Source organism: Salmo salar, chromosome 01 (genome assembly GCF_965601325.2).
Source record: "Salmo salar chromosome 01, fSalSal1, whole genome shotgun sequence".
Lineage (NCBI taxonomy): Eukaryota > Metazoa > Chordata > Actinopteri > Salmoniformes > Salmonidae > Salmo > Salmo salar.
The window spans coordinates 159,054,072-159,079,237 of NC_138291.1; the positions used below are offsets into that span (position 1 = coordinate 159,054,072).

General features: G+C 43.9%; 1 protein-coding gene across 6 annotated transcripts in view; it reads left to right on the forward strand.

Moving 5' to 3' along the window:
- mast4 (microtubule associated serine/threonine kinase family member 4) overlaps positions 1-23,913 on the forward strand; it is a 170,423-nt gene extending 146,510 nt beyond the window's left edge. For 5 of the 6 annotated variants that reach the window (XM_014137215.3, XM_045691948.2, XM_014137245.3 and 2 more), the window contains 17 exons: positions 3,241-3,302; positions 3,392-3,483; positions 4,366-4,574; positions 4,821-4,959; positions 5,355-5,487; positions 5,740-5,905; positions 7,357-7,458; positions 8,456-8,578; positions 8,687-8,802; positions 10,451-10,572; positions 10,819-11,018; positions 11,237-11,440; positions 12,146-12,372; positions 14,577-14,699; positions 15,274-15,410; positions 16,785-16,969; positions 17,146-23,913. In XM_014137215.3, the coding sequence (XP_013992690.1) occupies positions 3,241-3,302; positions 3,392-3,483; positions 4,366-4,574; positions 4,821-4,959; positions 5,355-5,487; positions 5,740-5,905; positions 7,357-7,458; positions 8,456-8,578; positions 8,687-8,802; positions 10,451-10,572; positions 10,819-11,018; positions 11,237-11,440; positions 12,146-12,372; positions 14,577-14,699; positions 15,274-15,410; positions 16,785-16,969; positions 17,146-21,029 (6,224 nt within the window). In that variant the 3' untranslated portion in view covers positions 21,030-23,913. The remainder of the gene's footprint in view (positions 1-3,240; positions 3,303-3,391; positions 3,484-4,365; positions 4,575-4,820; positions 4,960-5,354; positions 5,488-5,739; positions 5,906-7,356; positions 7,459-8,455; positions 8,579-8,686; positions 8,803-10,450; positions 10,573-10,818; positions 11,019-11,236; positions 11,441-12,145; positions 12,373-14,576; positions 14,700-15,273; positions 15,411-16,784; positions 16,970-17,145) is intronic. The other variant, XM_082955476.1, reaches the window with a different exon arrangement.
- The last annotated feature ends 1,253 nt before the right edge of the window (positions 23,914-25,166 follow it).

Genomic DNA, 25,166 nt, shown 5'->3' on the forward strand with positions numbered 1-25,166 from the left:
CCCCCCCCCCCCCCCCCCCGTTTTACACCGCTGCTACTCTCTGTTGTTATCATCTATGCATAGTCACTTTAACTCTACCTACATATACATATTACCTCAACTAACTGGTGCCCCCGCACATTGACTCTGTACCTGTACCCCCGTGTATAGTCTCGCTGTTATTTTACTGCTGCTCTTTAATTACTTCTTACTTTTATTTTTTACTCATATTTTTGTAAACTGCATTGTCGGTTAGGGGCTCGTAAGTCAGCATTTCACTGTATACACCTGTTGTATTCGGCACATGTGACTAATAAAATGTTATTTGATTTTGATTTGAAATGTGGTTTGTTAGAGTGGACTGGAATAAAAGCCTGCACATTAGCTCTCCTGGAGGATGGTTGACCCCCCTTGATTACATAACATTACAACCAAATACATTGTATGTCTTTTGAAATAATTAGCTCATTCAATATATCAAAGATTTTTTTTTAAATAGCTGAAAACAGGACATGGCCATGAATTGGAGATTGTAAACATGAGTGAAAAATGCCCTTTAAGTAAAATCCAGATCACAGATCCCATTCAAATCCTAAATAACAGCTGAAAATGATTAGGATTCCATCATAACCGTCCTCACTGATACCAGAGAGGATGCTCTCACCCGTAGGCTCCATTGCTGAGGAGTTTGTTCATCTCAAAGTCCATCTCGCAGGGCTTTCGTCGGGATCGGAGGGCCAGAGATTGAATTCAGACTGATCTAGTGTGTAATCATTAGTCCAACAGTTGCAAACGAGAGTTTCTATTGGGTAAATTCAGGTATGTTTATCCCCGTTTCGTTCCGTTTGCTTCCGTTTAAGAAACGTTTTTAAACAGAATTGGCGGACTGAATACACCCCTGATCACATGCAAACAGTTCCCTTTCAGAGCCACATACAAACAGCTCGGTGTAGTCCTTCTTGCATCTACGTGCTCTCCTCCTCTCACCTTTTACCTTTACTTGTGGACTTCAATGCATGACACATCAGCTGTCTGTGACCATGCGAAAAAACCTTTCAAAGCCAAACCTTCATATCATAACCGCTACACACAGCCTATATCATTGTCACCATATTAGTTAACGTCATGTCAACATAGCTACTAGAATGTGTTAGTAAACCCGCTACAAACATGCTGTATAGTCAGTAAGCAGTTTAGCAGTTACACCGGCGGGCTCCGTTGACAATAAAATTAATAAAACCAAAAGCTTACCTTGACTTGGAAGAGATCCTTGTTGGACAGTCATAGCCAGCTAGCTAACATAGCATCTCTCTGTTTGAGCCGGGTGTTTGACTAGGCTAAACTAGCTAGCTGCATTTGCAATTATATTGAAATATAGCTAGCCCTTTCTTGCTCCTCCATTTTTGAAGAAATTATTTTGTTCACAGATTGTTTCTCTTTGAGTCAACTACTCACCACATTTTATGCACTGCAGTGCTAGCTAGATGTAGCTGATGCTTTCAGTACTAGATTCAATCTCTGACCCTTTGATTGGGTGGACAACATGTCAGGTCATGCTTCAAGAGCTCTGATAGGATTGGAGGATGTCCATTGGAAGTTGCCATACTTACTGTGTAAGTCTATGGAAGGTGGTGAGAACTATGAGCCTCCTAGGTTTTTTATTGAAGTCAATGTACCCAGAGTAGGGTGGAAGCTTGCTGTCCTCCGGTTACACCATAGTGCTACCCTACAGAGTGCTGTTGAGGCTACTGTAGAACTTCATTGCAAAACAGTGTTTTTTAATCAATTATTCAGTGAGGTGAATAGATTGTATTGTATATCATCCAATCACTTCTCACGCTTTGTTCTCGAAGCACCTGTCAACGCTACATTGATGACCTGATGAGAATATAAGCATAAGATTTCTGATCGTGAATCTACTTCACCCAACCAGTTTCATCAGAACACTACAGTCTAAATTGGTTTCTTGATCTCGTTTCAGTGGAGGAGAGGAATCATCGGCAAATCATTTATCACATTTTAATTAACGTTAACGTCCGCGTGAAACTCCCTCCGTAATGTACTGAGAGAAAATACTTCTATGATAATTGAAAATAAATCCTAATTATGTTTTCGATATTGGTCTTTAACGTTTTGAAAGCATTGCTGGAGCAGGAGTTTTTTTTAGATCAGATGAATGGCTTGTATTACTACTACAGAAGAACTAGTACTAGAAGTATCAGCTACCCAATGACCAAAATATTGTCAGCATTACAGCTAACCTTTCTAGCAGGCTAATATAACTAGCAAGGTTAATATAACTAACAAGGCTAATATAACTATCAAGGCTAATATAACTAGCAAGGTTAATATAACTATCAAGGCTAATATAACTATCAAGGCTAATATAACTAGCAAGGTTAATATAACTAGCAAGGCTAATATAACTAGCAAGGCTAATATAACTATCAAGGCTAATATAACTAGCAAGGCTAATATAACTAGCAAGGCTAATATAACAAGAATAGAGAAGTTGTAAGACGAAGGTGGCGTAGAGTAATGTACTGAACTGACTGCCATCTTATTGTGCCTCTCCTCTCTCCACTCAAACCCCAGCGTTCATTCTGACTAATTAGGAACGAATGGTCTCCCTATAGAGCTGAAACAGAACGACACAGACTGGCTCACTAACCTCCGTTCTCATTGGCCAATGTCTCTTGACTCATTTCCCCTGGGCCTATCCTGTGTGTTTTTCTTGCCCAGTAGCCTGGAGCACTGGAAGCAGCCTCCTAGGCAGGGACAGATGCTAAGTTACATTAGAAATGTGTTTAGGGTCACTGTTGGGACGACCAAACAATCCACTCCTGATTCGCTAGCTGCTGCTGTTCATACAGCGCTGATGGGAGGGGATGCACACACACGTCCATGTGCATACCTGAATGTACACGCAAGAGACACGCGCGCACACACAGGAGTGTTCTGGAGTTGTGGTTTTCTTAATGGATGTCCGACATGTTTGTGTTGCTGCCTCTTCTGGTGTCCATGTAATTTCCCATCCTTTAGGATTTCTCAGACTCTGCTCAACAGACTGTTTCTTAACTGCCAAATAAAGAAAGAGTGTGTTAATATACAGTACTCTCTATAGGCTTTGACTAAATGTTGGAGTACATAGAAGACATCTGGAATCAAAGGGCACTGTTTTGTGTTTGAAGGTGAAAATGCTGAAATGGCAAAGTTGAATGAAATGCTGACATGTTGTTTCTCTTGGTCCTGCTCCTATAGAAATTGCTCAGATGACCAGTTATGATAGTGGGATAGCTGAAACACCCGAGACAGATGACTCTGTGAGTATTCAGCATATATTATTCAAGTTTTTAGTTGCAGGTTAGATGTATTTCAGTAGAATAAAGTTTCTCTCCTCTTGTCCTCCCAGTCCCAGAGTCTGAACGCGGTCCTGCGATCCCGACGAAAGCCCTGCGAGATAGACTTTGAGATGAACAAACTCATCAGCAACGGAGCCTACGGGTGAGAGCATCCTCTCTGGTATCAGTGAGGACGGTTCTGATGGAATTCTAATCTGTTTCAGCTGTTATTTAGTATTTGAATGGGGTATGTGATTTGGGTTTACACAAAGGGCATTTTTCACTCATGTTTACCATCTCCAATTCATGGCCCTGTCCTGTTTTCTTCCTAAGCCGTGATTAAGTCTACCACGGGACTGACAGAATGTATTCCCTCTCAACAGAGCTATGAATGTGTGATTTCAATCCATCTTTATAGAGTACAGGTAACCGCCAAAGTAAAGGAAAAACTTGAGTAAATGAGGAATACAAAGTATATTGAAAGCAGGTGCTTCCACACAGGTGTGTTTCCTGAGTTAATTAAGCAATTAATTTCCCATCATCCTTAGGGTCATGTTTTAAAATGCCCGTTTGGCCATAGTTTTGGCTGCCATGACTTTGAAAAGGGGGTCTCAAAGGAACATAGGGAGTTTAAATGGTGTGTGTCTGTCATCAGATCTCAACCCAGTTGAACACTTATGAGAGATTCTGGAGCGGTACCTAAGACAGCTTTTCCCACCGCAATTAACAAAAAAACAAATGATGGAATGTATTGTGGAAGTATGGTGTCGCCATAGAGATCCTATTAAATTACTATTCTAATTCCTAATTATATGATTGTCGTTTCCCTCCAATAGTTCCAGACACTTGTAGAATGCCAAGGCACATTGAAGCTGTTCTGCTGACTCGTGGCCCAACACCCTATTAAGACACTTTGTTGGTGTTTTCTTTATTTTGGCAGTTACCTGTATATGACTAACAATGTCATTCTCTGACTGAGCAATATATGCTTGATTTACCTCAGCCTGAACTGTGTGTCTGATGTATTGTCTTGTCTCTGTAATAGGGCTGTGTATCTGGTGCGCCACAAGGAGACCAAGCAGCGCTTTGCCATGAAGAAGATCAACAAACAGAACCTGATGCTGAGGAACCAGATCCAGCAGGCGTTTGTGGAAAGAGACATCCTGACCTTCGCTGAGAACCCCTTCGTGGTCTCAATGTTCTGCTCCTTCGAAACACGACGACACCTCTGCATGGTCATGGAGTATGTGGAAGGTAGGCAGCCATTCTTTTTTTCTTACTATTTCTTTCTTACCAAAACTGTGGAAGGACAGGAAGCTCACCAGGGGGATAAACTGCTCTAGAAATACTGGTTAATGTTGTTCAGCCCCATTATTTACCAAAAGTATTACCAATTTTGGGTTGGGATTAATCATATGTTGAATGTACTTCATTGTAGTATACAGTATTCTAATGTCAGAATTAACTCAGTAAGACAATTGTGTGTCTGTATGCCATTAGGCGGTGACTGTGCCAACCTGTTAAAGAACATGGGCCCCCTGCCTGTGGACATGGCCAAGATGTACTTTGCTGAGACGGTGCTGGCTCTGGAGTACCTCCACAACTATGGCATCGTCCACAGGGACCTCAAACCAGACAAGTCAGTCTCTAATATCTCTGTAGTATAGTCAGCTACTATCACTGGGAATGTAGATGGATATAGTCTAATCTCAGATCTGTTAGTTACCCTGGTAAGACAACACATGTCATAGTAGTTGGCAAGACTGCATGAACAGATCTGGTTAGACACCCTTCAGACTGCTGATCTTTACGTTTTTAAAATAGTCACAGTCGCTTTGGTCATTGATGTCTTTATACATGAGCAGTTATCACAAAGTGCATTACAGATACCCAGCCTAAAATCTCAAAGAGCAAGCAAAGCAGATGACGAGGCACAGATGTCACTCATTTACTTATTGTATTCTGAGCCAGATTTGGAGATCTATCTTCATTGGTATCTATGTGATGCTTGTGTCTTTCTCCCCCACCCCCCAGTCTGTTGGTGACCTCCATGGGTCACATCAAGCTGACAGACTTTGGGCTGTCCAAGGTGGGCCTGATGAACATGACCACTAACCTGTATGAGGGACACATAGAGAAGGACGCCCGAGAGTTCTCTGATAAACAGGTACAGTGTGTGGAGATGGATTGGCATTCTACCTACAGTATAGGCCAGTCTTTCTCACTCATTTATAGTTTCTCATAATTAAAACAAGCAAGCAGAGAGAACATGACCGTTATGGTATCCAGTTTGAACACTGTTTGACGTGCTCAGACTGAATACCTACAGCTTTCAGGTTGTTTATCAAATATGACATTTTCAAGCCTCAATGTTTCACCAAAACGTACTACTAGTACCTGTTTCCTTCTGTGTGTGTAGGTGTGTGGGACCCCAGAGTACATCGCTCCAGAGGTGATCCTCAGACAGGGTTATGGGAAACCAGTGGACTGGTGGGCCATGGGCATCATCCTCTATGAGTTCCTGGTGGGTTGCGTACCTTTCTTTGGAGACACACCAGAAGAACTGTTCGGACAGGTCATCAGTGGTCAGTCTCACTCTTCTCTCTTTTTGAGTTGACATTTAGAGTGAATCCTAAATTCCAATTATGTTGAAGTTTCACTTACCATTGACATCAATGCATGACTAAGTAGGAGAAAAATCTGAAGGCCTTTATCCCCAGTGAATCGGAAAGGTTGGCACCGTCCAATTCCATACTATTTAGTTAGATATTGCCAATCTTTCCGATTTATTTGGGATCAAGGCATGTTATTCACAAACCCGATTGTGTGGGATGTTGCTCTACATTAGAACTAAAGACATTTCTCATGTTCCAATTTATGATAACGTACTTCCTTATGGCTGTTGTCTTTTTACATTTACAGCACATTATGCTGAATAAAGGAATAAGACTTACAAAAATGTCAGCAGTGGAAATTCTTAGTCTATACAGGATACAGGGAACCTCAGAGCCCCCTCTATCTATCCTATGAAATTGAATGGTGTGCTTTGACAGAATTGGTGTGCTCTATATTGTGCTCAGTTGGTAGAGCATGGTGTTTGCAATGCCAGGGTTGTAGGTTCGATTCCCACGGGGGGCAGCACAGAAAAAACTGACTTAAATGTAAATGTTTTCTAGCCATTTTAAGTGTGTAGCACAGACATGGTGTATTCGCCTACTTGTTCTATGCAACGAATAAGAAAAAATAGTTTAAAATGTCAGCATGCGATGTTCTTTGTAAACTGATCCTTTACACATAAGCTCGATCTATCCTATGTTAATTAATGTGGTGCCATGACAGATTTGGTGTGCTCTCCATCATACCAGGCCATAGGGACCCAGTGTTAATTAAAGGGCTCTGAACACACTGAGCTGAATGCCACGCTGCTCAGGCCTGAGGGCCACCATGCATATTCATGCCCGACTACCAAATTTGATTAAAATGGGGGCCTCATGGCGCCAAAGAGACAACCGTGGCATGGCACAGATTCTACTGGTTTGGTGTACACTGGTATTTCTCAACTGGTGCTAGCGGTCTACACTGGTCAAACACACATGAACAGACTCACACAGACACATTGAGGTACACACACAAACATGCAGACACAAGGATCTTTTTATCACATCATTATTATTTTTTTCAGACCTGGTAACACATTATTTTAGTACTGGAGACCAGACACTCATGAATTGAATTTCTCATCCTTGAGGTAGTGAAGGTTGTCAGTTTCCAAATTCAATAATGTGAATAATAGACAATATGACCTTTGTCTAAGGAAGTGCACAATAGCATGCATTAATCAGATTATAATTGTGGGACTGTTAAAACTGTGGCTTACTGCTAGCTAACTCTGTATGTGTGGTCTATGGGATATTGCTAACTGCTCGCTAACTCACTGTGTTGTCTCATGGATATTGCTATCTGCTAGCTAACGCAGTATATGTTGTTTCTGGGATATTACTAAGTGCTAACGAACTGAGTATGTGTTGTTTCCCAGATGAGATCAACTGGCCTGAGGGAGAGGACGCTCCCCCTGCTGACTCCCAGGAACTGATCACCCTCCTACTCAGACAGAACCCTCTGGAGAGGATGGGCACAGGTAGGTACAAGTTGTGCACAACACATGCCACACACAAATACCATTTTCACACTACTGAGCCAAGCCAAGCTGTACTGGGCTGGCCTGGTTTCACATTCACCGTAGTTGATGGAACCGTGCTGGAAAGGACAATGTGTAAAGAACCTACAGTTCTGGCACATTTATGTGGGTTACTTTTAGTTTGTTGAAACTCAGCACAGGGCACAAAGGAACCTGTTTACTGTTAAGAGGTTTACAACCAGTTATGACCTACCAGGGAGCATTCTCTCCCCTCAGATAAAATAGTCCAGGTACAGACAGTGGTATATTGCCATAACTGTCCATGTGCCTTCTCATCACAGCGCATTATTTAAACATACAGAGGGATAAATTGGGTCAACCAATAGGCAGATCAGTTTATCACATAACAAATGCTGCCTTGTAAATGGGGCCCCCTCAGGAATGTCGACCTGGGCAAGGTCAAAGCATCATCAGAGTCTGCGGATCGTAAACATTGTCCCTGACCGGAGACCACGGGCCGCCCACTGTTTGACTACGTCTAAAATGGCACCCTATTCCCTATATAGCCCATAGGGCTCTGGTCAAAAGTAGTGCAGCATAGGGAATAGTGGGCCATTTAGGATGTAGACTTTGTCTCCTGTGTAGCAGATTCAATCTAATCAGGTTACACAGGACTGCATTCATCAGAGCCAATCCCCTGGGTCGAGTCGACCCATTCAGCAGGCGGCCCTCCGTCTCTTCCTCAAAGGTCACCGGCAGGAAATTGCACTGCATAATTTATGGCCGGTGATACGACTTTTGGGTGCCGGCCAATGATAAAGCGAGGAAGAAATGTTAGCGTCTGCACTTCTTCCTTTTGTGTTGGGGCAGTGCCACCGCTGTCCAATGTCAACCTTTATTTTGGATGGAGCGGAAGTGTGTTTGAGTGCTTTTGTGTGCAAGATATCTGTGTATCTCTGAGTGTCTGTATGTGTACTGTATGTCCATCCATCCTTAGGTGGTGCATATGAGGTGAAGCACCACCAGTTCTTCCACACTCTGGACTGGGACAGTCTGCTGAGACAGAAGGCTGAGTTCATCCCTCAGCTGGAGTCAGAGGACGACACCAGCTACTTTGACAGTGAGTTTACTTCCTGCTCTCAAAATGTACACTAACCTATACTATAGAATACAGCCACTTCAAAAGTGATAGTTAGTAAAGATGGTAACTAGTGTTTTATCCCCACAGCTCGATCAGATAGGTACCATCACTTGGAGACAGAGGAAGAAGAGGAGGATACCAATGATGAAGACTTCAACGTGGAGCTACGTCAGTTCTCGTCCTGCTCTCACAGATTTTCCAAGGTGGGTTGTCTTTCTCTTTGTACCTTTCTCTCTCTATCTCCCCCCCACACACTCCAACCCCCCCTCTCGCTCTCTCTCTGTCTCGATAAATTACAAAAGATTCGCTCAAGGCATTACTGCTCACTCACTTCCATATTACTCCATATGATTGAAAAACAATGGTGGATCAATGAGGTAGTTACCCTCAACAGAAAATGTATGTAGTTCATACAAATATCTGCAGCTTTCAATGAAAACCCAACATGATAGATTTTTGGTCCATAACATTCTTTGCGTCTTTCCCCCCAACCCCCCTGCAGCCTGTTATGTAGAGCTCGGCTTTGCATAAATTTTCTGCTGCAAATCAGATCTATTTTGGTAGAACTTAGAACACAATGCAAACACACACACAGACTTGCACACATTGTTGTGCTGCATTGCAGTACGCTCTGCCTCTGAAAATAATGCACAAAGTGCCTTCTAAGGCAGAAGAATGTCTCAGAGGAAGAGTTTTTGTTCATTTACCTACCTAGATCGTTTAGAGTTTTTGTTACCCACCAGTTTTTTGTGCACAGCCTGATAGTCTTACCCGTGGCTAACCAGTGGCTGCTGCCACTATTTTGGAACCACTGACTGTTTCTATGGTATCAGACTCTGTGTCCCAATACTCAAGGGATATATTGATGATAGTGATGGTGTTTAGGTCTAGTAATCTTGTCCTCTATGAGGAAAGACTGTAAAGTCTCTGTGTGTCTGTCCCTGCATGGTGTTCAGGTATGTAGCCCTCGTACCCATATACGGTTTGAAAATTGAAGATTTGGGCACTGATAAAGGACTAAATTGGAACACAGTGGAAGTATAGTAACATGCTATAAATTATGGCTGTGACAATACCCGTATCAAAGTCTTGTTTCCATGGCAAAAATGAAAGCACGAAGCAGTTGAAAGTCTTTGGTCCTTTAAAAACCAGCTGTATGTAAAATACTGTGTGCTTATAGCTTGGAAAACTGGATGACATCATAATGATGTTTGTTTCCAACATTATGGCCGTTTTCCTGAAGAAGTCGAATCCGCTTTGTGTTTTGTTTCTTTGCCACGATACTAATGAGTTTCGCGATACTGGTGTCATCCTGGCCATACTATACATAACTTCACAGCTCTGTATGGGTTTTGACTGCAACCGTTCTGAACGTGAGCACAGCACGCGACAAGAAGTTGCCCCATCCCTCCCTCTAATTGGTCAACTTTTGCAAATATTTTGTCTGAGTGAGGGAAATACTGTAAATTTAAGAGGACTCGATATATTTTGAAAGATGTTGAGGATTATAATAAATACCTCTGTCATACAAGCAAGCCAAACATATTGAGTCTAAATGTGCACTTTACATTTCCATATAACTCGTCATATACAGTGTCAACGTTTATGATCACTATGTTTGATGTACATTTACAAGATGACATGCTGTCATACCCTGGGTTTTTCTGAACAGAAGGAGCCTATGATTGTCTATTGTTATGAAAATTCACCGTGGCACACGCACCTGAATGCGCTCATGACTCCTTTCTATGCGCACCAAAATGACACCCCTGCTCTAAATCCTCAACAATACAGCTAAGAGAGAGTAAACGTGTGAAGGGTTAACTGTTTGTCTGTCTGTGTGGTGTGTAGGTGTACAGCAGCTTGGACCTGTCCCGTGGCCAGCTGGAGGGGAAGGGAGAGCCTGAGGAGAAGAAGAGTGAGAGCCCTCTGACTGTAGACTCTCTGAGCTGGACACCAGAGTTCACTGAAATGTACGCCTCACAACATCCCTTCTGCTATACTCAAACTATCTATTGTTTTCACACACTTTTGGTATTATTTAAGTTCCCCCACTATTGCAGGGTCTCAGAATACCTTAAGACAAAGATGGCAGTGCATAACCTGCTTATATTAAGCTATTTTGTCAGTACCACATCTATAATACAGTTAGCCAGTATGTTCTGAATGTTTTTTCTGACGGGGGTTGATATTTATCCATTCCTCCTTTCTCCCCCCAGGCCCTCCCTCACCCAATCCTCAGACACAGAGAGCCCCAGCATGGGCCCTCGCCTGCTCCCCAAGTTCGCCATCTCGGCTGAGGACGGAGACGAGGAGTCCCTGGCCCTAAGGGACCCCACCAAGTTGGCCTTCTCCATAGAAGAGGATGAGGCTGACGCAACCACCCCCGGGAGCACCCACAGCGGGGCTACTCTCTCTGGTATGGAGGCCTCGAGCACTGGTTAAAGCTGGTAGAAGATGTAGGGATAGTGTTAAAGAATTGGCATCATGTTGGCTGTTGAATACTGGTTCAGCTGATATTCAAGAGCAGAGAAGTAATGATACGGGTATCACGTGGAGTTGTGTTTCAATGTTTTTACTGTGCCTGACTGTAACTAAAAAAATGATGGGACATTGTACCTGTTGTTCTTTGGTCAGTAGGTAGTTTCTCTGAGCACCTGGACCTGCATCCCTCCAGAGGGGAGGGCTTAGACAGCCCTGACTCCTCCTCCAAGACCCCCATGGACCCGGGAGGCCAGCATGGCGGCCTGCGGCCCGATAGACATGGGGAGAAGCATGGTGTTGTTGCCAAAGTCCCCAAGTCTGTCTCAGCCAGTGCCCTCTCCCTCATGATCCCTGGAGGTGAGTCAGATAATACACACACCCTACCCCTGCGATCTCCAGCATTTCTATTTAAGGATGGTTAAAGAGCCGAGTGTGAAAGCGATGAGAGGCCATTAGATCTGTGTGAAATTGGCCCGGCACGGCTGCTGCTGGGAAGAGGCTACTGTTTATGGAGTGGCTATGTATGCAGTAGCACAGAAGAGGAGCCTGTAACTGAGGTAGTAGCTGAGAAAAACACCCCCTAAGGGTAAATCCCTCATGTCTCACTCCCAGCAGGGGCACAGTGATTCCAGGCTGTATAGGAACAACTGGCTACAGGAAGACAGATCAATAAAAATGACAATAGCGGTCTTTGTATGCGTGTCTGTGTGTTAACCTTTAAATGAACCCCCACTGGGTAATTTGGTTTGAAGAATTGGAAAATTCACCCTATAAAATTAGCATAAACATTGATGGTGTGCTATATAAATACGTCTATGGCAACATGTATTTTCCTCTCACAATGTATCTGGCACATTCCAGACTAGTCCCTTGATTGTATCACAATGCCCACATTATTTTCCCAAGGAATAATGCCCTTCATTAATGTGTCTCTTAGTGGTACAGATATCATTAGAATTGTGTTTCTCATTGTTCCAGATATCTTAAAGGCCGACTTTGTGATATTTACAGACGTTTTTAGTCATTTCAAATGATAATCTATATTTGTCTGTCTTGTTCCAGATATCTTCGGGGTGTCCCCACTGGCCAGCCCCATATCCCCCTACTCTCTCTCCTCTGACCCTTCCTCTCGTGACTCTTCACCCAGCCGAGACTCCTCCCTCAGCGTCATCAACCCTAGGCATCCAATCATCATTCACAGCTCGGGGAAGAAATTTGGCTTTACGCTGCGGGCCATCCCGGTGTACGCATGCGATCGTGATGTCTACACTGTCTACCACACAGTCTGGGTAAGAACTTTACTTTGATTTACTGACTTTATTGTCCCCATGAGGAAATGTTGTTACAGTGTCATGTACATGTTTAAATACAAAACACATTCACAATACAACTTTCATAACGGTTACATACCAATAAAAAGAGACTAGCCTGCTGGCCTTACTGGGTCGATAGGAACATTAGCCTGCTGGCCTTACTGGGTCGATAGGAACATTAGCCCGAGCTGTTTCGGAGGGATATCACACCTGGCACAAATTATTGTCTTGTTCTGTTTTTCTTGCCGGGGGGGTGCCCTATACCTGCACCCAGAGGGGAGTAGTTCAAAGTCTGGGTACAGGGGGTGGCTTGGGTCTAAAATGACAGTTCACCAGCCCCCCATACGTGTTCCAGTGTCCCCCATACGATTCACCAGCCACCCATATCCTGAGTCTTGCTGAGGGCCCTGACCTTAAAGATCTGATCCAGGCCTGTCTGTTTGACCATCCAGGCCTGTCTGTTTGACCATCCAGGCCTGTCTGTTTGACCATCCAGGCCTGTCTGTTTGACCATCCAGGCCTGTCTGTTTGACCATCCAGGCCTGTCTGTTTGACCATCCAGGCCTGTCTGTTTGACCATCCAGGCCTGTCTGTTTGACCATCCAGGCCTGTCTGTTTGACCATCCAGGCCTGTCTGTTTGACCAGCCTGTCTGTTTGACCATCCTGTCTGTTTGACCATCCTGTCTGTTTGACCATCCTGTCTGTTTGACCATCCTGTCTGTTTGACCATCCTGTCTGTTTGACCATCCTGTCTGTTTGACCATCCTGTCTGTTTGACCATCCTGTCTGTTTGACCATCCAGGCCTGTCTGTTTGACCATCCTGTCTGTTTGACCAGCCTGTCTGTTTGACCATCCTGTCTGTTTGACCATCCAGGCCTGTCTGTGGTGATAATCCCTTGGCATATTTATCTGGCTGACAGTGGCATTCCCAAACCAACAAACAATACAAAAAGTTTAAATACTGTTTTTTACAAATGAAAGATTTGTAAAACAGAGTCGGTTTAGTACAGTCAACCTTAAAAGATCCCAGCTTTTTGAGAAAGTACAGTCTCAGGTCTGTACATTTACTCCACTGAAGCATGTTGTCCAAGAGGACACCCAGATATTTGTATTCCTCTACAATCTCTATGTTCTGACCTCTGATATTTGTTGCTGAGGTAGGTGTTGTACGCTTCCTGAAGTCTATGCACATCTCTTTGGTCTTATTGGTATTGAGGACCAAGTGTGATTGGTCACACCACTCTACAAAGTCCTTTAGGACCGGGCCATGGTGTTCCTCGTCATCATGCAACAGGCTGATCAAGGCAGTGTCATCAGAGAACTTAACGAGGTGTCTGTCAGGATGGTAACTAGTACAACTATTAGTGTACAAGATGTACAGGAGTGGGGACTAAACACATCCCTGAGGAGAGCCTGTGTTGGTGGTGCATATGTCTGACAGGTGGGGGACCTACTTTGACCCGCTGTGACTTCTGGCTCAGGAAGTCCAACAGCCACAAAACCAGCCCCCCCAATCTAAGGAGAAGTCCCTTATGAGTCTCAGGAAGTCCAACAGCCACAAAACCAGCCCCCCAATCTAAGGAGAAGTCCCTTATGAGTCTCAGGAAGTCCAACAGCCACAAAACCAGCCCCCCAATCTAAGGAGAAGTCCCTTATGAGTCTCAGGAAGTCCAACAGCCACAAAACCAGCCCCCCAATCTAAGGAGAAGTCCCTTATGAGTCTCTGTGCCAGAATGTAAGGCTGGATTGTGGCAGAAGAGAAGTCAACATACAGAACCCTGACATGGGATTTTTGGCACCTTCTAGATGTCTATAGACCATGTTGAGGAGAGTAAGAATGGCATCATCAACTCCTCTGCTGGGCTGATAGTCAAACTGAAATGGGTCGAGGAGCTTCTGGGTGGCACTGAGAATGTGACTTTTCACAGCCTCGTGTTTGATCATGTTCAAACAAGCACAGTCATATCTAATGAAGCACTGGTAAAATAGTACATTTCTGTTGGTACAACAAGTGGTCACTTTCATCTGTGTTATTAGATACTGAATAATAGGTTGAGTGGCTGGATTCAATTAAACCTGCACCATGGGAAAACAATGTTTTGTTTTTGTACTGCAATGTTTCATTACGGCGTGATTATAGATACAGTAGCTAACAGTGTGTTTCTGTGTGGTGTTCAGAGTGTGGAGGACCTGGGTCCGGCCCACAAGGCAGGGCTGAAAGCTGGTGACCTCATCACTCATGTGAATGGAGAGACGGTCCACGGCCTGGTCCACACTGAGGTGGTGGAACTGCTGCTCAAGGTCAGAGAACATTAGATATAAAGCTTTCATCAGATATAACTGCTAGTAACAATTGTCCACCATTATATCCACAAAAGGTTATGACGTAATCGTATAAGCATAAGGTATCTGGAGTTTGTAACTTGATACTCTCATGATGGAGCTCATATATTTAAGCAATAAGTCTAGAAGGGGTGTGGTATATGGCCAATATACCACGGCTAAGGGCTGTTCTTAAGCATGACGCAACGCGGAGTGCCTGGACACAGCCCTTAGCCGTGGTATATTGGCCATATATCACAAACCCCCGAGGTGCCTTATTGCTATTATAAACTAGTTACCAACGTAATTAGAGCAGTTAAAATAAAGGTGTTGTCGCACCTGTGGTATACGGTCTGATATACCACAGCTGTCAGCCAATCGGCATTCAGGGCTCGAACCACCCAATTTATAATAGACTGTTTATCTAGCGGTAATTTACAGTCGAGCCCACTTTTTTAACTCAACCCTGTTTGTAACTTCATACTCTTACAATGGAGCTAATTCATTTTGGGCCAGTTTATCTTATGGATCTCTGTATTTGCTTCCTTTCCAGAGTGGCAGTAGGGTAGCCATCTCCACCACTGCGTTTGAGAACACCTTCATCAAAACAGGGCCTGCCAGGAGGAACAGCTACAGGAGCAAGATGGTCCGACGCACCAAGAAGCCCAAGAAGGAGAAGACGCAAGAAAGGCAAGAAATTCGTGTTTGGTTTAGTGTTATTTTCTATACGAGAAACCATTTTGTTATTAGATATGAACTATATCTAATAGTTGACAACACTATCAACAAGGCAGGTCCTAGTTGTGTCTTGTCGCACCTTGACTACTATTCAGTCGTGTGGTCAGTTGCCACAAAAAAGGGCTTTTTGCAATTGGCTCAGAACAGGGCATAACGGCTGGCCCTTGGATATACACAGAGGGCTAATAATAATATGCATGTCAATCTCTCCTGCCTCAAAGTGGAGGAGAGATTTACTTCATCACTACTTGTATTTATGAGAGGTATTAACATGTTGAATGCACCTAGCTGTCTATCTAAACTACTGGCACACAGCTCAGACACCTATGCATACCACACAAAACATGCCACAAGAGGTCTCTTCACAGTCCCCAAGTCCAGAACAGACTATGGGAGGCACACAGTACTACATAGAGCCATGACTACATGGAACTCTATTCCACATCAAGTAACTGATGCAAACAGTAAAATGAGATTTAAAAATACTGGTAAAAAAAACACCTTATGGAACAGCGGGGACTGTGAAGCAACACAAACGTAGGCATAGACACATGCATACACACACACACACACACGATAACATACTCACTATACACACACATACACATGGATTTAGTACTGTAGATATGTGGTAGTGATGGAGTAGGCACCTGAGGTCACACAGTGTTGTGAAATCTGTGAATATATTGTCATGTTTTTTTAAATTGTATAAACTGCCTTAATTTTGCAGGACCCCAGCAGCTAATGGGGATCCATAATAAATACAAATGAAGTAAATCTCTATTAGTCTGCTCTGTAGAGGTTGCTTGTAAATTTGAACAGCTTACATGTCCAGATTTAGTCATATACAGTATAACCACAGGGTGTAGCTGTGGCTCCTTGCAACGGTGCTAAAACTCTGTCACTGCTTGACAATGTCAACCCTCGTCACATGTCAGTCTTAAGTTTTTACTTTCAAAGATCTTACTCTGGCTTTCCTTTTTCTTTCACTGAATTGTTTAATTGATTACTCAGGAATATTATGTACATTGTTTACCACCATTTTAAGAACAATGATCATAGATGTCACAACACTACACATCTATTTTCTACCTACAAAAATTGCATTTTCTGTGGAACATTCTTGCTTGGCCCTATAGTGGTGGACTGATTCAGTGTCTTCTCTCTTTGCGCTCTTTGCCAGAACGCATATATAGTAATAACACCATTTGAAGTATAATTCTCTTAGATGAATCTATCTAGAGTCTAGACCACAAATCTAATCATGGGAGTGCCTGGGCCTCATAGTGATAGACTGACCGTGTCTTCTCTCCTTTTTCCCCACAGGCGGCGGTCTGTGTTCAGGCGTTTTGCCATGCAGCCCTCCCCTCTGCTCCACACCAGCCGTAGTTTCTCATCCTTCAACCGCTCCCTGTCCTCTGGGGAGAGTCTCCCAGTTTCCCCTACTCACAGCATGTCTCCCCGCTCCCCCACTGCAGCTTTCCGACCCACCCCTGACTTCAATCAGTCAGGTGAGAGTGACCGTCTTTCATTTACATTTTATGGAATAAAATTGATTTTAAATCAATAAAATACATGTGGTGTGTGTCAGTAAAACAATCAATGTTTGTTAAATTAGGATGAATGTACAATATTTAACACTATTAAATATTATAGTTGAATAACGTCCTTCCCTCTGTGTTTCCAGGTGGCAACTCCTCTCAGAGTAGCTCTCCCAGCTCCAGCGCTCCAAACTCCCCCGCAGGCTCCGGCCACATCCGTCCCAGCACCCTGCACGGCCTGGGCCCCAAACTGACTGGCCAGAGGCTCCGACAGGGCCGTCGCAAGTCTGTCGGTAGCATTCCCCTCTCCCCTCTGGCCCGCACCCCATCCCCGACCCCCCAGCCCACCTCCCCGCAGCGTTCACCCTCTCCTTTACTTAGCCATGGGTCCATGGGGATCTCCAAGACCACCCAAGCATTCCCGGTCAAGATGCACTCACCCCCTACCATTGTCCGCCACATGGCACGTCCCAAGAGCGCAGAGCCTCCCCGTTCGCCGCTCCTTAAGCGGGTGCAGTCGGAGGAGAAGCTGTCGCCCTCCTACACGGGCGACAAGAAGCACATGTGTTCCAGGAAGCACAACCTGGAGGTGACCCAGGAAGAGTCCCAGGGAGAAGAGTTGATGCCTGGGGACAGGGACCACCACACCCTGCAGAGTTTGGAGGAGACGTCCTGCGAACCTCCGGCCATCACCCGGGTCCGGCCGGCAGAGCAGGGCTGCCTCAAGAGGCCTGTTGGACGCAAAGTGGGCCGCCAGGAGTCTATGGAGGAGCTGGAGAAGGAGAAACTGAAAGCCAAGGTGGTGATGAAAAGACAGGACTGGTCAGAGAGGCGAGAGTCCCTGCAGAAGCAGGACGCACTACAGGAATCTGATATGTCTGGTGCTGAAGGAGGAAGAAGCCAGGGCAGAAGCCAAGGCTCAGAGACAGTCTCACTGGAAGGCAAAACTGCCAGCACCACTGTAAAAGATGTCCTGTACAAGAAGCTGAACACTCGGGCCAGTGAAGGCAGCCCTGAACCACTAGTGGGCAATAGCTCTGACTCGCCACTGTGCTCCATCCACCCTGACTGGAGCCCCCAGAAGACTGAGTGGCAGCTGTCCAGGCAGAGCAAGGAGGGTGGTAAGCCAGACAGGCTTGACTTCAAGGCCCCCAACATGGAGTTTGCCCGGAAGAGGCAGTCATTCGAGGAGCGAGAAGACTGCATGTGTCGACTCTCTCCCGTCATCCATGAGAGCCTCCATTTTGGGTCCACCCGGTCCAAGAGTCTTCAGCTGGACTCGGCCCTGGCTCTAGACCACGTCAAGGGTACCATGGGTAGCGTCCACTCCAGCCCTGAGGGCCTGAACCCCAAGATATTTGCTGGGAGAGGAGAGGGAAGTGCAGTGGAGAAACTCCAGCTCATCTCCTCCAGTGAAGGCTCCCTCAGGAAGACCTCCTCAGAGTACAAGCTGGAGGGGCGTCTGGTCTCCTCCCTGAAACCCCTGGAGGGCACCCTAGACATTGGCCTGCTCTCCGGGCCAAGGGTGTCTAAAACAGACACCTGCCTCTCTAAGATGTCTGACAGTGATATGGGCTCGATAGGGACGCCCACGTGGCTGCAAAGCCCAGTTGAGCGGCAGGTGTTGATTCCCCTGCTAAAACCATCAGACAAGCAGAAGAGCCCCCCCACCAGTATACTAAGCCCTGGAGCTGTTGTGGCCCTTAGCAATCCAATTCCCGCCAACGAGGAGGCTAGTATTTCCAACACTGGGCTTAAATTCAGTAGCAGTGGTGAGAAGCCACACGACAGACCTAGTCACCATGAACCCCCAACGGCTCTCTCCAAGGCGGAGGTCTCAGACTTTGGGGGGAAACAAGAGAGCAGGTCCAGTATGATAACTCACGATCATAGGGCATTCCGCCACAGCACCCACTTCTCCAACTGTGGGAAGACGCCCTCCATACGGGAGGTCAGCAACGAAGACCAGGAGGAGGAGGTGGAGCCACCTCAAGAGACCCCAGCCCCCGCACAGCAAAACAACACCGATATCTCCAAGACATCGGATACAGTTGTCGTTCCAAAGACGGAGAGTCCCAAAAATACTGCAGCATCCTTCCCTGCCTCAAAGGTGGAGGTTCAAGCAACAGCCCCTCATGCAGCTGTACCAGTGAAGCAAAGTTCAGATTGTCAGTCAGGGCCCAGTTACCTGCAGAGCAATGAGAAACAAAGACCAGCTGAGAATACAAGTAGCATCACTACAGTTGTAAAATATAATTTAGAGCAGACTTCATACCTGTCAAAGCAGCAGATGGTATACAGCAGTCCCTCGACAGTGACCACAACACAAACGTCCATCCCTGCTCCAATCTCTAGTCTTGGAGATGTGAACCGAACAAGTGGTCAAATGTCTCCAAGACAGGACGCCACAGGGAAAACCCAAAACTCGGACAAGGTTCAAAGCAACAGGCCAGTACTAAACAAGGACAGTGAACCGGCCAGTGTGTCTGCTGTTGAGGAGCTCAAAGCTGCAAACGCAGCAAGAGATAAAATGGCTGAAGTCAGAGAGACAAGTCCTAAAGTGGATGTAAAATGTGTCTTATCTAAAGGAATTTTGGACACTGCAACTGCTAAAACAGAAGCAACACAGAGGTGTTGTGAAGATGCTTGTCCCATTGGCAGTCAGGTAGCTATTAGTAGTGTAGCAAAGCAAATTAGACAAGGTCCCACTTCACCAAAGACAAAGGGTAGCATTGCAAAGACTGGAGAGCGAGAGAAGCCATATTTAACACACCGACTTGCTGAAACTGAAAAGACTTGGGTCAAAGGGGCTCTTGGGGCAGAAATCAGAGTCCCTAAAAAGCTAACTGCTGATGTGAATACCAAAGAGACGAGTCCTGTGCTGATAGTGAAACAATCACCACCAAGTCCTGCTTCAACAAATCAAACAACCTTCAATCCCAAAACTAAGCCAAGATCTGAGGGAGAGAGGGAGAGGTATGAAGTGAAAACTCCCACCCCAGTCGTCAATTTAGGCCTGGATTCAAAACAGCAAGAAACTACAGTCTCAATGGTCAAAGAAATCCCAGACTCAAAGCAGGAAGAACCCCTACTCAAAACCTCGGTCCAAAGCCACATCGTCAAAGAAAGTTCAGACTCCAAACTAAACAAATCTTTGTGCCAAACTCCTGTCCCAACCCCAGTTGTCAGACACCACTCTGACCCAAAACAGAAAGAACCAGAACTCCACACCTTTGCCCCAACCCCAGCCCAAGTCATCAAAGATAACCTGGACTCAAAACAAAAATCACCCCCTCACAAAACCTCTGCCTCAACCTCAATGATCTCAAAACAAAAGGAAATCACTACTTCAACTGTTAGACAAATCATAGACTCAAAACAGAAATCCCCCCCTCACAAAACTCTTGCCCCAACTGCAACCCCGGTAATGAAAGAGCCAGCGCCGGTCCTTGCTGCACCCCAACAGCAGGCCCAAAAAGAGCCTCCGACTGGAGCCAGCGCTCCCTCCCAGTCTACCCCTGTACCAGTCCTGCCGGCCCTAGCCATGAGAAGAGAAGCACACCCACCCAACGGTGGAGCTCTCTCAGGCAGGGCCAGCGGCAGCACCGGACAGGAGGCTGTGGTCCAGACCTCCAGGGAGGATCAGGGGAGACCGAGGGTAGAGGCTCCCAGGTCAGAGGGCCTTAGATCAGACTCTCATAAGAGTCTGGGTGGGGTGGATACCACAGGGCCAACACCCACCTCCACCAGCAACAGCACCCCCCAGGCCAAACACAGTAAAGCTGAATCCAGGGTCACTAACTCTGATAAACAGGTAGCCTGCAGCGAAAAAGAACAGGCTGACAAGAAGAAAAGGGAGTCTGGTCAAGAGGCAGCGTCTACACAGAAAAACACCAAGAGAGAGACTTTGAGAGTGGCTACCGTGGTGAAAGAGGGTTCCGGTTCAGACAAAGATTCGGCCCGACACAAGCAAACCAAGGAGTCGCCACGCGGCCCTGCAAAAAAAGGAAATGCGGAATTTAAAAAATAAGACAGCAGCCACCCTTACTTTTGCGGTATGTCCAAGATAAGACAAGGCAGACATTTTAGTTGTTCATAGTGTCATCATACCTTATTTTTTTGTGAACCGGGTAGCTGTTACTTCAGTGTTTATATGGCGTGAGAGAGGTGTGTTATCCTGAGAGTGTGTGTGTGTATGTAGTGGTGTAAGCGTATGCTTGGGCAATACTGTAAATGTGTAATGTTTTTGGACGGAATGTAGACAATGATTTGCTGCTCATTTGTGGTCCTCTGCTGTGTGAAGAAAAAGTGTCAAATTTGTATCCTGTGATTGTTGAGGTTTTATTTTTTAATCGACAGCGGAGTGCAATGTGCAATCAAAATGTCAGTGGGCAGTAAGGAAGTAGCCTTTTCCAAGGTTTTGAATTGCACTCTGGGTTTAGAGTTCTGGGTTAAGAGCACCTGAAATTGAAGGTAGCAGACTTTCGATGCGTGTAGACTGAACTATTTCACTCCCACTCAAAAAGCTTTGTGAGGTGAAAATACGCTAGTCATGGCATGTCATCCGATGAACCATTTTAGTTGTGTGACAGTGATGCAGATCATTCACTGGCAAGCGTCATACACAAGTCAAATATCACCAAAAGTTTGTTTAGATACTTTGTCACTTTTTTTTATTATTACCTAGAGGTGAAGTGTGTTTTTTTTGTTTTGGGTAGCGGTGCACAGCAGGAATGCACTATGTCCTGTGCTTCTCACCTAGAACTATTTAATATGGAATCATCTTACGGTTCTGGAATCCTATTTAGTGGAAGGGGCCTTAGAGTTAAGGGGGAATAAAAAAAAAAACTTGCTGTTCTTAGCAGGTTATGGTGTAATTCACATTCCTTTCACATCTCTACATTTCTAAACCTTTGATTTTTATGCAATTGTGTACATAAGTATGACAAAACTAACTGTAAAAATTGGAATACATGGGCTTAAGTGAATATGTGTTTGTTTTGTATATATATATTTTGCAATGTCATGTTTGTATACTCAATGATATGTCATTTCAGAATAAAGTTCCGCTTGATAATTCTGTGGTCTAGAATAAGCTAATGTAATGTCTATCTATATCTATCCAAAATACATCCTCTCTCTAACAGTCATTTTAACACATTCTGATATGTTCAGAATTATACTTGAGGAGAAAACAGCTTACATGGGCAATTGTGCTTTTCCTCAAATGTAGTGTTGAAAATGAAACAAAAAACAACTGTGAGGGGCAAGTGGTTCCCAAGAATGCGTTCAATCGTGATGATGTATGAAGAATTGTAATGACCGTGTAAAATTGATACTTCGCTGAGCCCAGGAGAAAATATGTATGTTATTATGACAATGTGTAGAATGCAAGCTCCAAGGAGTTAGAATAAACCAATAATTGTAAGTATGTTTGCCACACTATGGAAGAGATTTGTCAGTCTGTTTTTAAGGAGTCTGCATCTATTGGGTGTTTTCCAGTTGTGTTTATATTTGTACGGACAGACATTCATACAATGTGAAATGTATTTTCGGGTATGGTCAATTTAAAAAGGGCTTCAATTCAAGTAAACGCCAAGCAAATGTATTGAGAATGTCAGGGTTGCAAGAGATTCGATTTCAGTTACAGTACTGAAGTTGTGTTCTAGCCTTGTATTGTTTTTGTCGTTTTTGTTCTTCTCCAGACTTTTCTTTTTCCGTAAGTGATGCAGTAGCCTACATTTATGTACCAGATCGGCCAGATGAAACTGCCCAGTTAAATGTCTAGCTAACAATAGGCTTGAAAGGACGGATTTTGTAAAAACAAAATGCACCAATATACAAATCTTAGTTCATATACATAAATGTCATTATTCTAGACAGTTGATGTTTAGATGATGATACTAGCTTTGTGTATCAGAAAACAGTTGACTTCTTTTACACTGACATAGGGATGTCCTGTAGTTCAGCTGTCAAGCCTTTTGATTGCATACCCTAAATATCAAACAAAGTAGGTTTCTAATTAGGCGATACAATATTAACTCTATAATGTAGGATATGTCATAACAATAAACAATCTACTGTATCTTAGAGGCAAACAAAAAATACTATAAACTGGACATAATATATTTACATAAATTGCATACTGTACCCAAGAAGGCACATTGTAGACAAATAAGATTGATTGTAGAGATTTTTTAAATGTGTTAACCGAATTTGAAGTTTTACTATTCTCATTAGTTATTGTAAATGTATTGTCAAACATTTGGGCAGAAGAGAAATTCACCTTTAATATTAGACACCTTTCCCCTCCTAGTTGTAGTAGTTGGGGGAGAGTAGGATAAGAATGATTGAGATAAATGTCTTATGGAGCTCATCTTGTCCCCTGTCAAACAGGCTCTGGATACAGACATAAATTAATCGAAAACACTTTCTTTGAATGACGGAGCATATATTTGTCTCCATGCCTTTTGTTTCTGACGATTGACATTTAAATCCTTTAAAAAAAGCACATTCAATGTTTGTTTACAAATTCTTCATGGATGTATATTTTGTATATTGTGTAATTGATTTGCCAAATCTGTGTACTACATCACAGGAAATATGTTTGATGTTTGTGATTTCCTCACCTACCCAGCCACCCAGTTGTGCTGTTAGACTGTCTCTGTTTCAACATCCGTCGGGTCCCACATGGTCCTGCTAGTTTTTTTCTTCGTTTTTCCTTTGTGTGAAACTAGCATTAGATGAACTTGCTTACTATGTTTTGTCTTTTAGGATCTGTGCAATAAAAATGTTTGAGTTTTGGTATTTCGCCCAAGGAACCTCTATGGATGTCATAGATGTTGTATATTAAAACAGATATTTATACTTCTAAAGTTGCATAACACTGAGAATAAAAAGCATGATAAAACTCACTTTTTCTTTTTATTGATTTAATGAAATGATCATAAATCTGAAAATGCTTAATTTTTTTTGCATTGTGATGTAGAGATTATGAAGAGCTACATTAAAATGGCATATGCCATTTTAATGTAGTTCTTCAGTTGTATTTAACCTTAAGTTCAGCTGTAAGGCATGTGATTGAACTACCCTGATTGTTAGTCAGTGAACTAAACTTTGCTCTGTCCCCTTAAGATCATCTATAAATGCTGAAACTATAATCTGTAAGCGCTTTCTTTGGAGGTGAAGTTCAGGGTTGGGCTAGGGTTATTGGAAAGTTGGTTGAACTGTTACCATCTGCACTTGACTATATCCTAATAACGTGTTACCTTTCAAAGCAGTTCGGATCCTCTGTATTTCTTCCGTAATGATGACAAATGAAATTGTTAAAATTGCCATTGACATAACGACAAGTCCAAATGCTAACATGCCTGCGAAAAAAGAAAAAAAAATCCTAAATAAATTCAAATGCACATCTGATAACCTTTCCTTTGAACCAACACATTGTCCTATCAATGTTAATCACTTTATTGGCATTGCTCTGAACCCAACCAATTAATTGAATATTGGAACAGTTGCATGCCAAAGGGTTGTCACTCAGGTCAATTTTGCTCTTTTCTGTTAAAGCTTTGACAGTCTACGTCAACCATTTCTATCTGATTCATGGCTAAATTTAGCATGACATTATTCAGTGTGGAGAATGCATTCATACTGGCTACATCTAGTTTATTACCACTAAGATCTACATACACCAAGTTGGTGAGTTAGCGAAATGCATTCTTCTTAACCTGTTAGGGCTAGGGGGCAGTATTGACACGGCCGGATAAAAAACGTACCCGATTTAATCTGGTTACTACTCCTGCCCAGTAACTAGAATATGCATATAATTATTGCCTTTGGATAGAAAACACCCTAAAGTTTCTAAAACTGTTTGAATGGTGTCTGTGAGTATAACAGAACTCATATGGCAGGCCAAAACCTGAGAAGATTCCATGCAGGAAGTGGCCTGTCTGACAAGTTCTTGTTCTTCTTGGCTCTGTTTATTGAAAACTGAGGATCTTTGCTGTAACGTGACACTTCCTACGGCTCCCATAGGCTCTCAGAACCCGGGAAAAAGCTGAATGATGTAATTCCAGCCTCTGGCTGAAAAACATTAGCGCGTTTGGATAGTGGCCGGTCAGAGTACCATCAGACTGAGGCTCGTGCACGAGGGGATCCCATGTTTTTA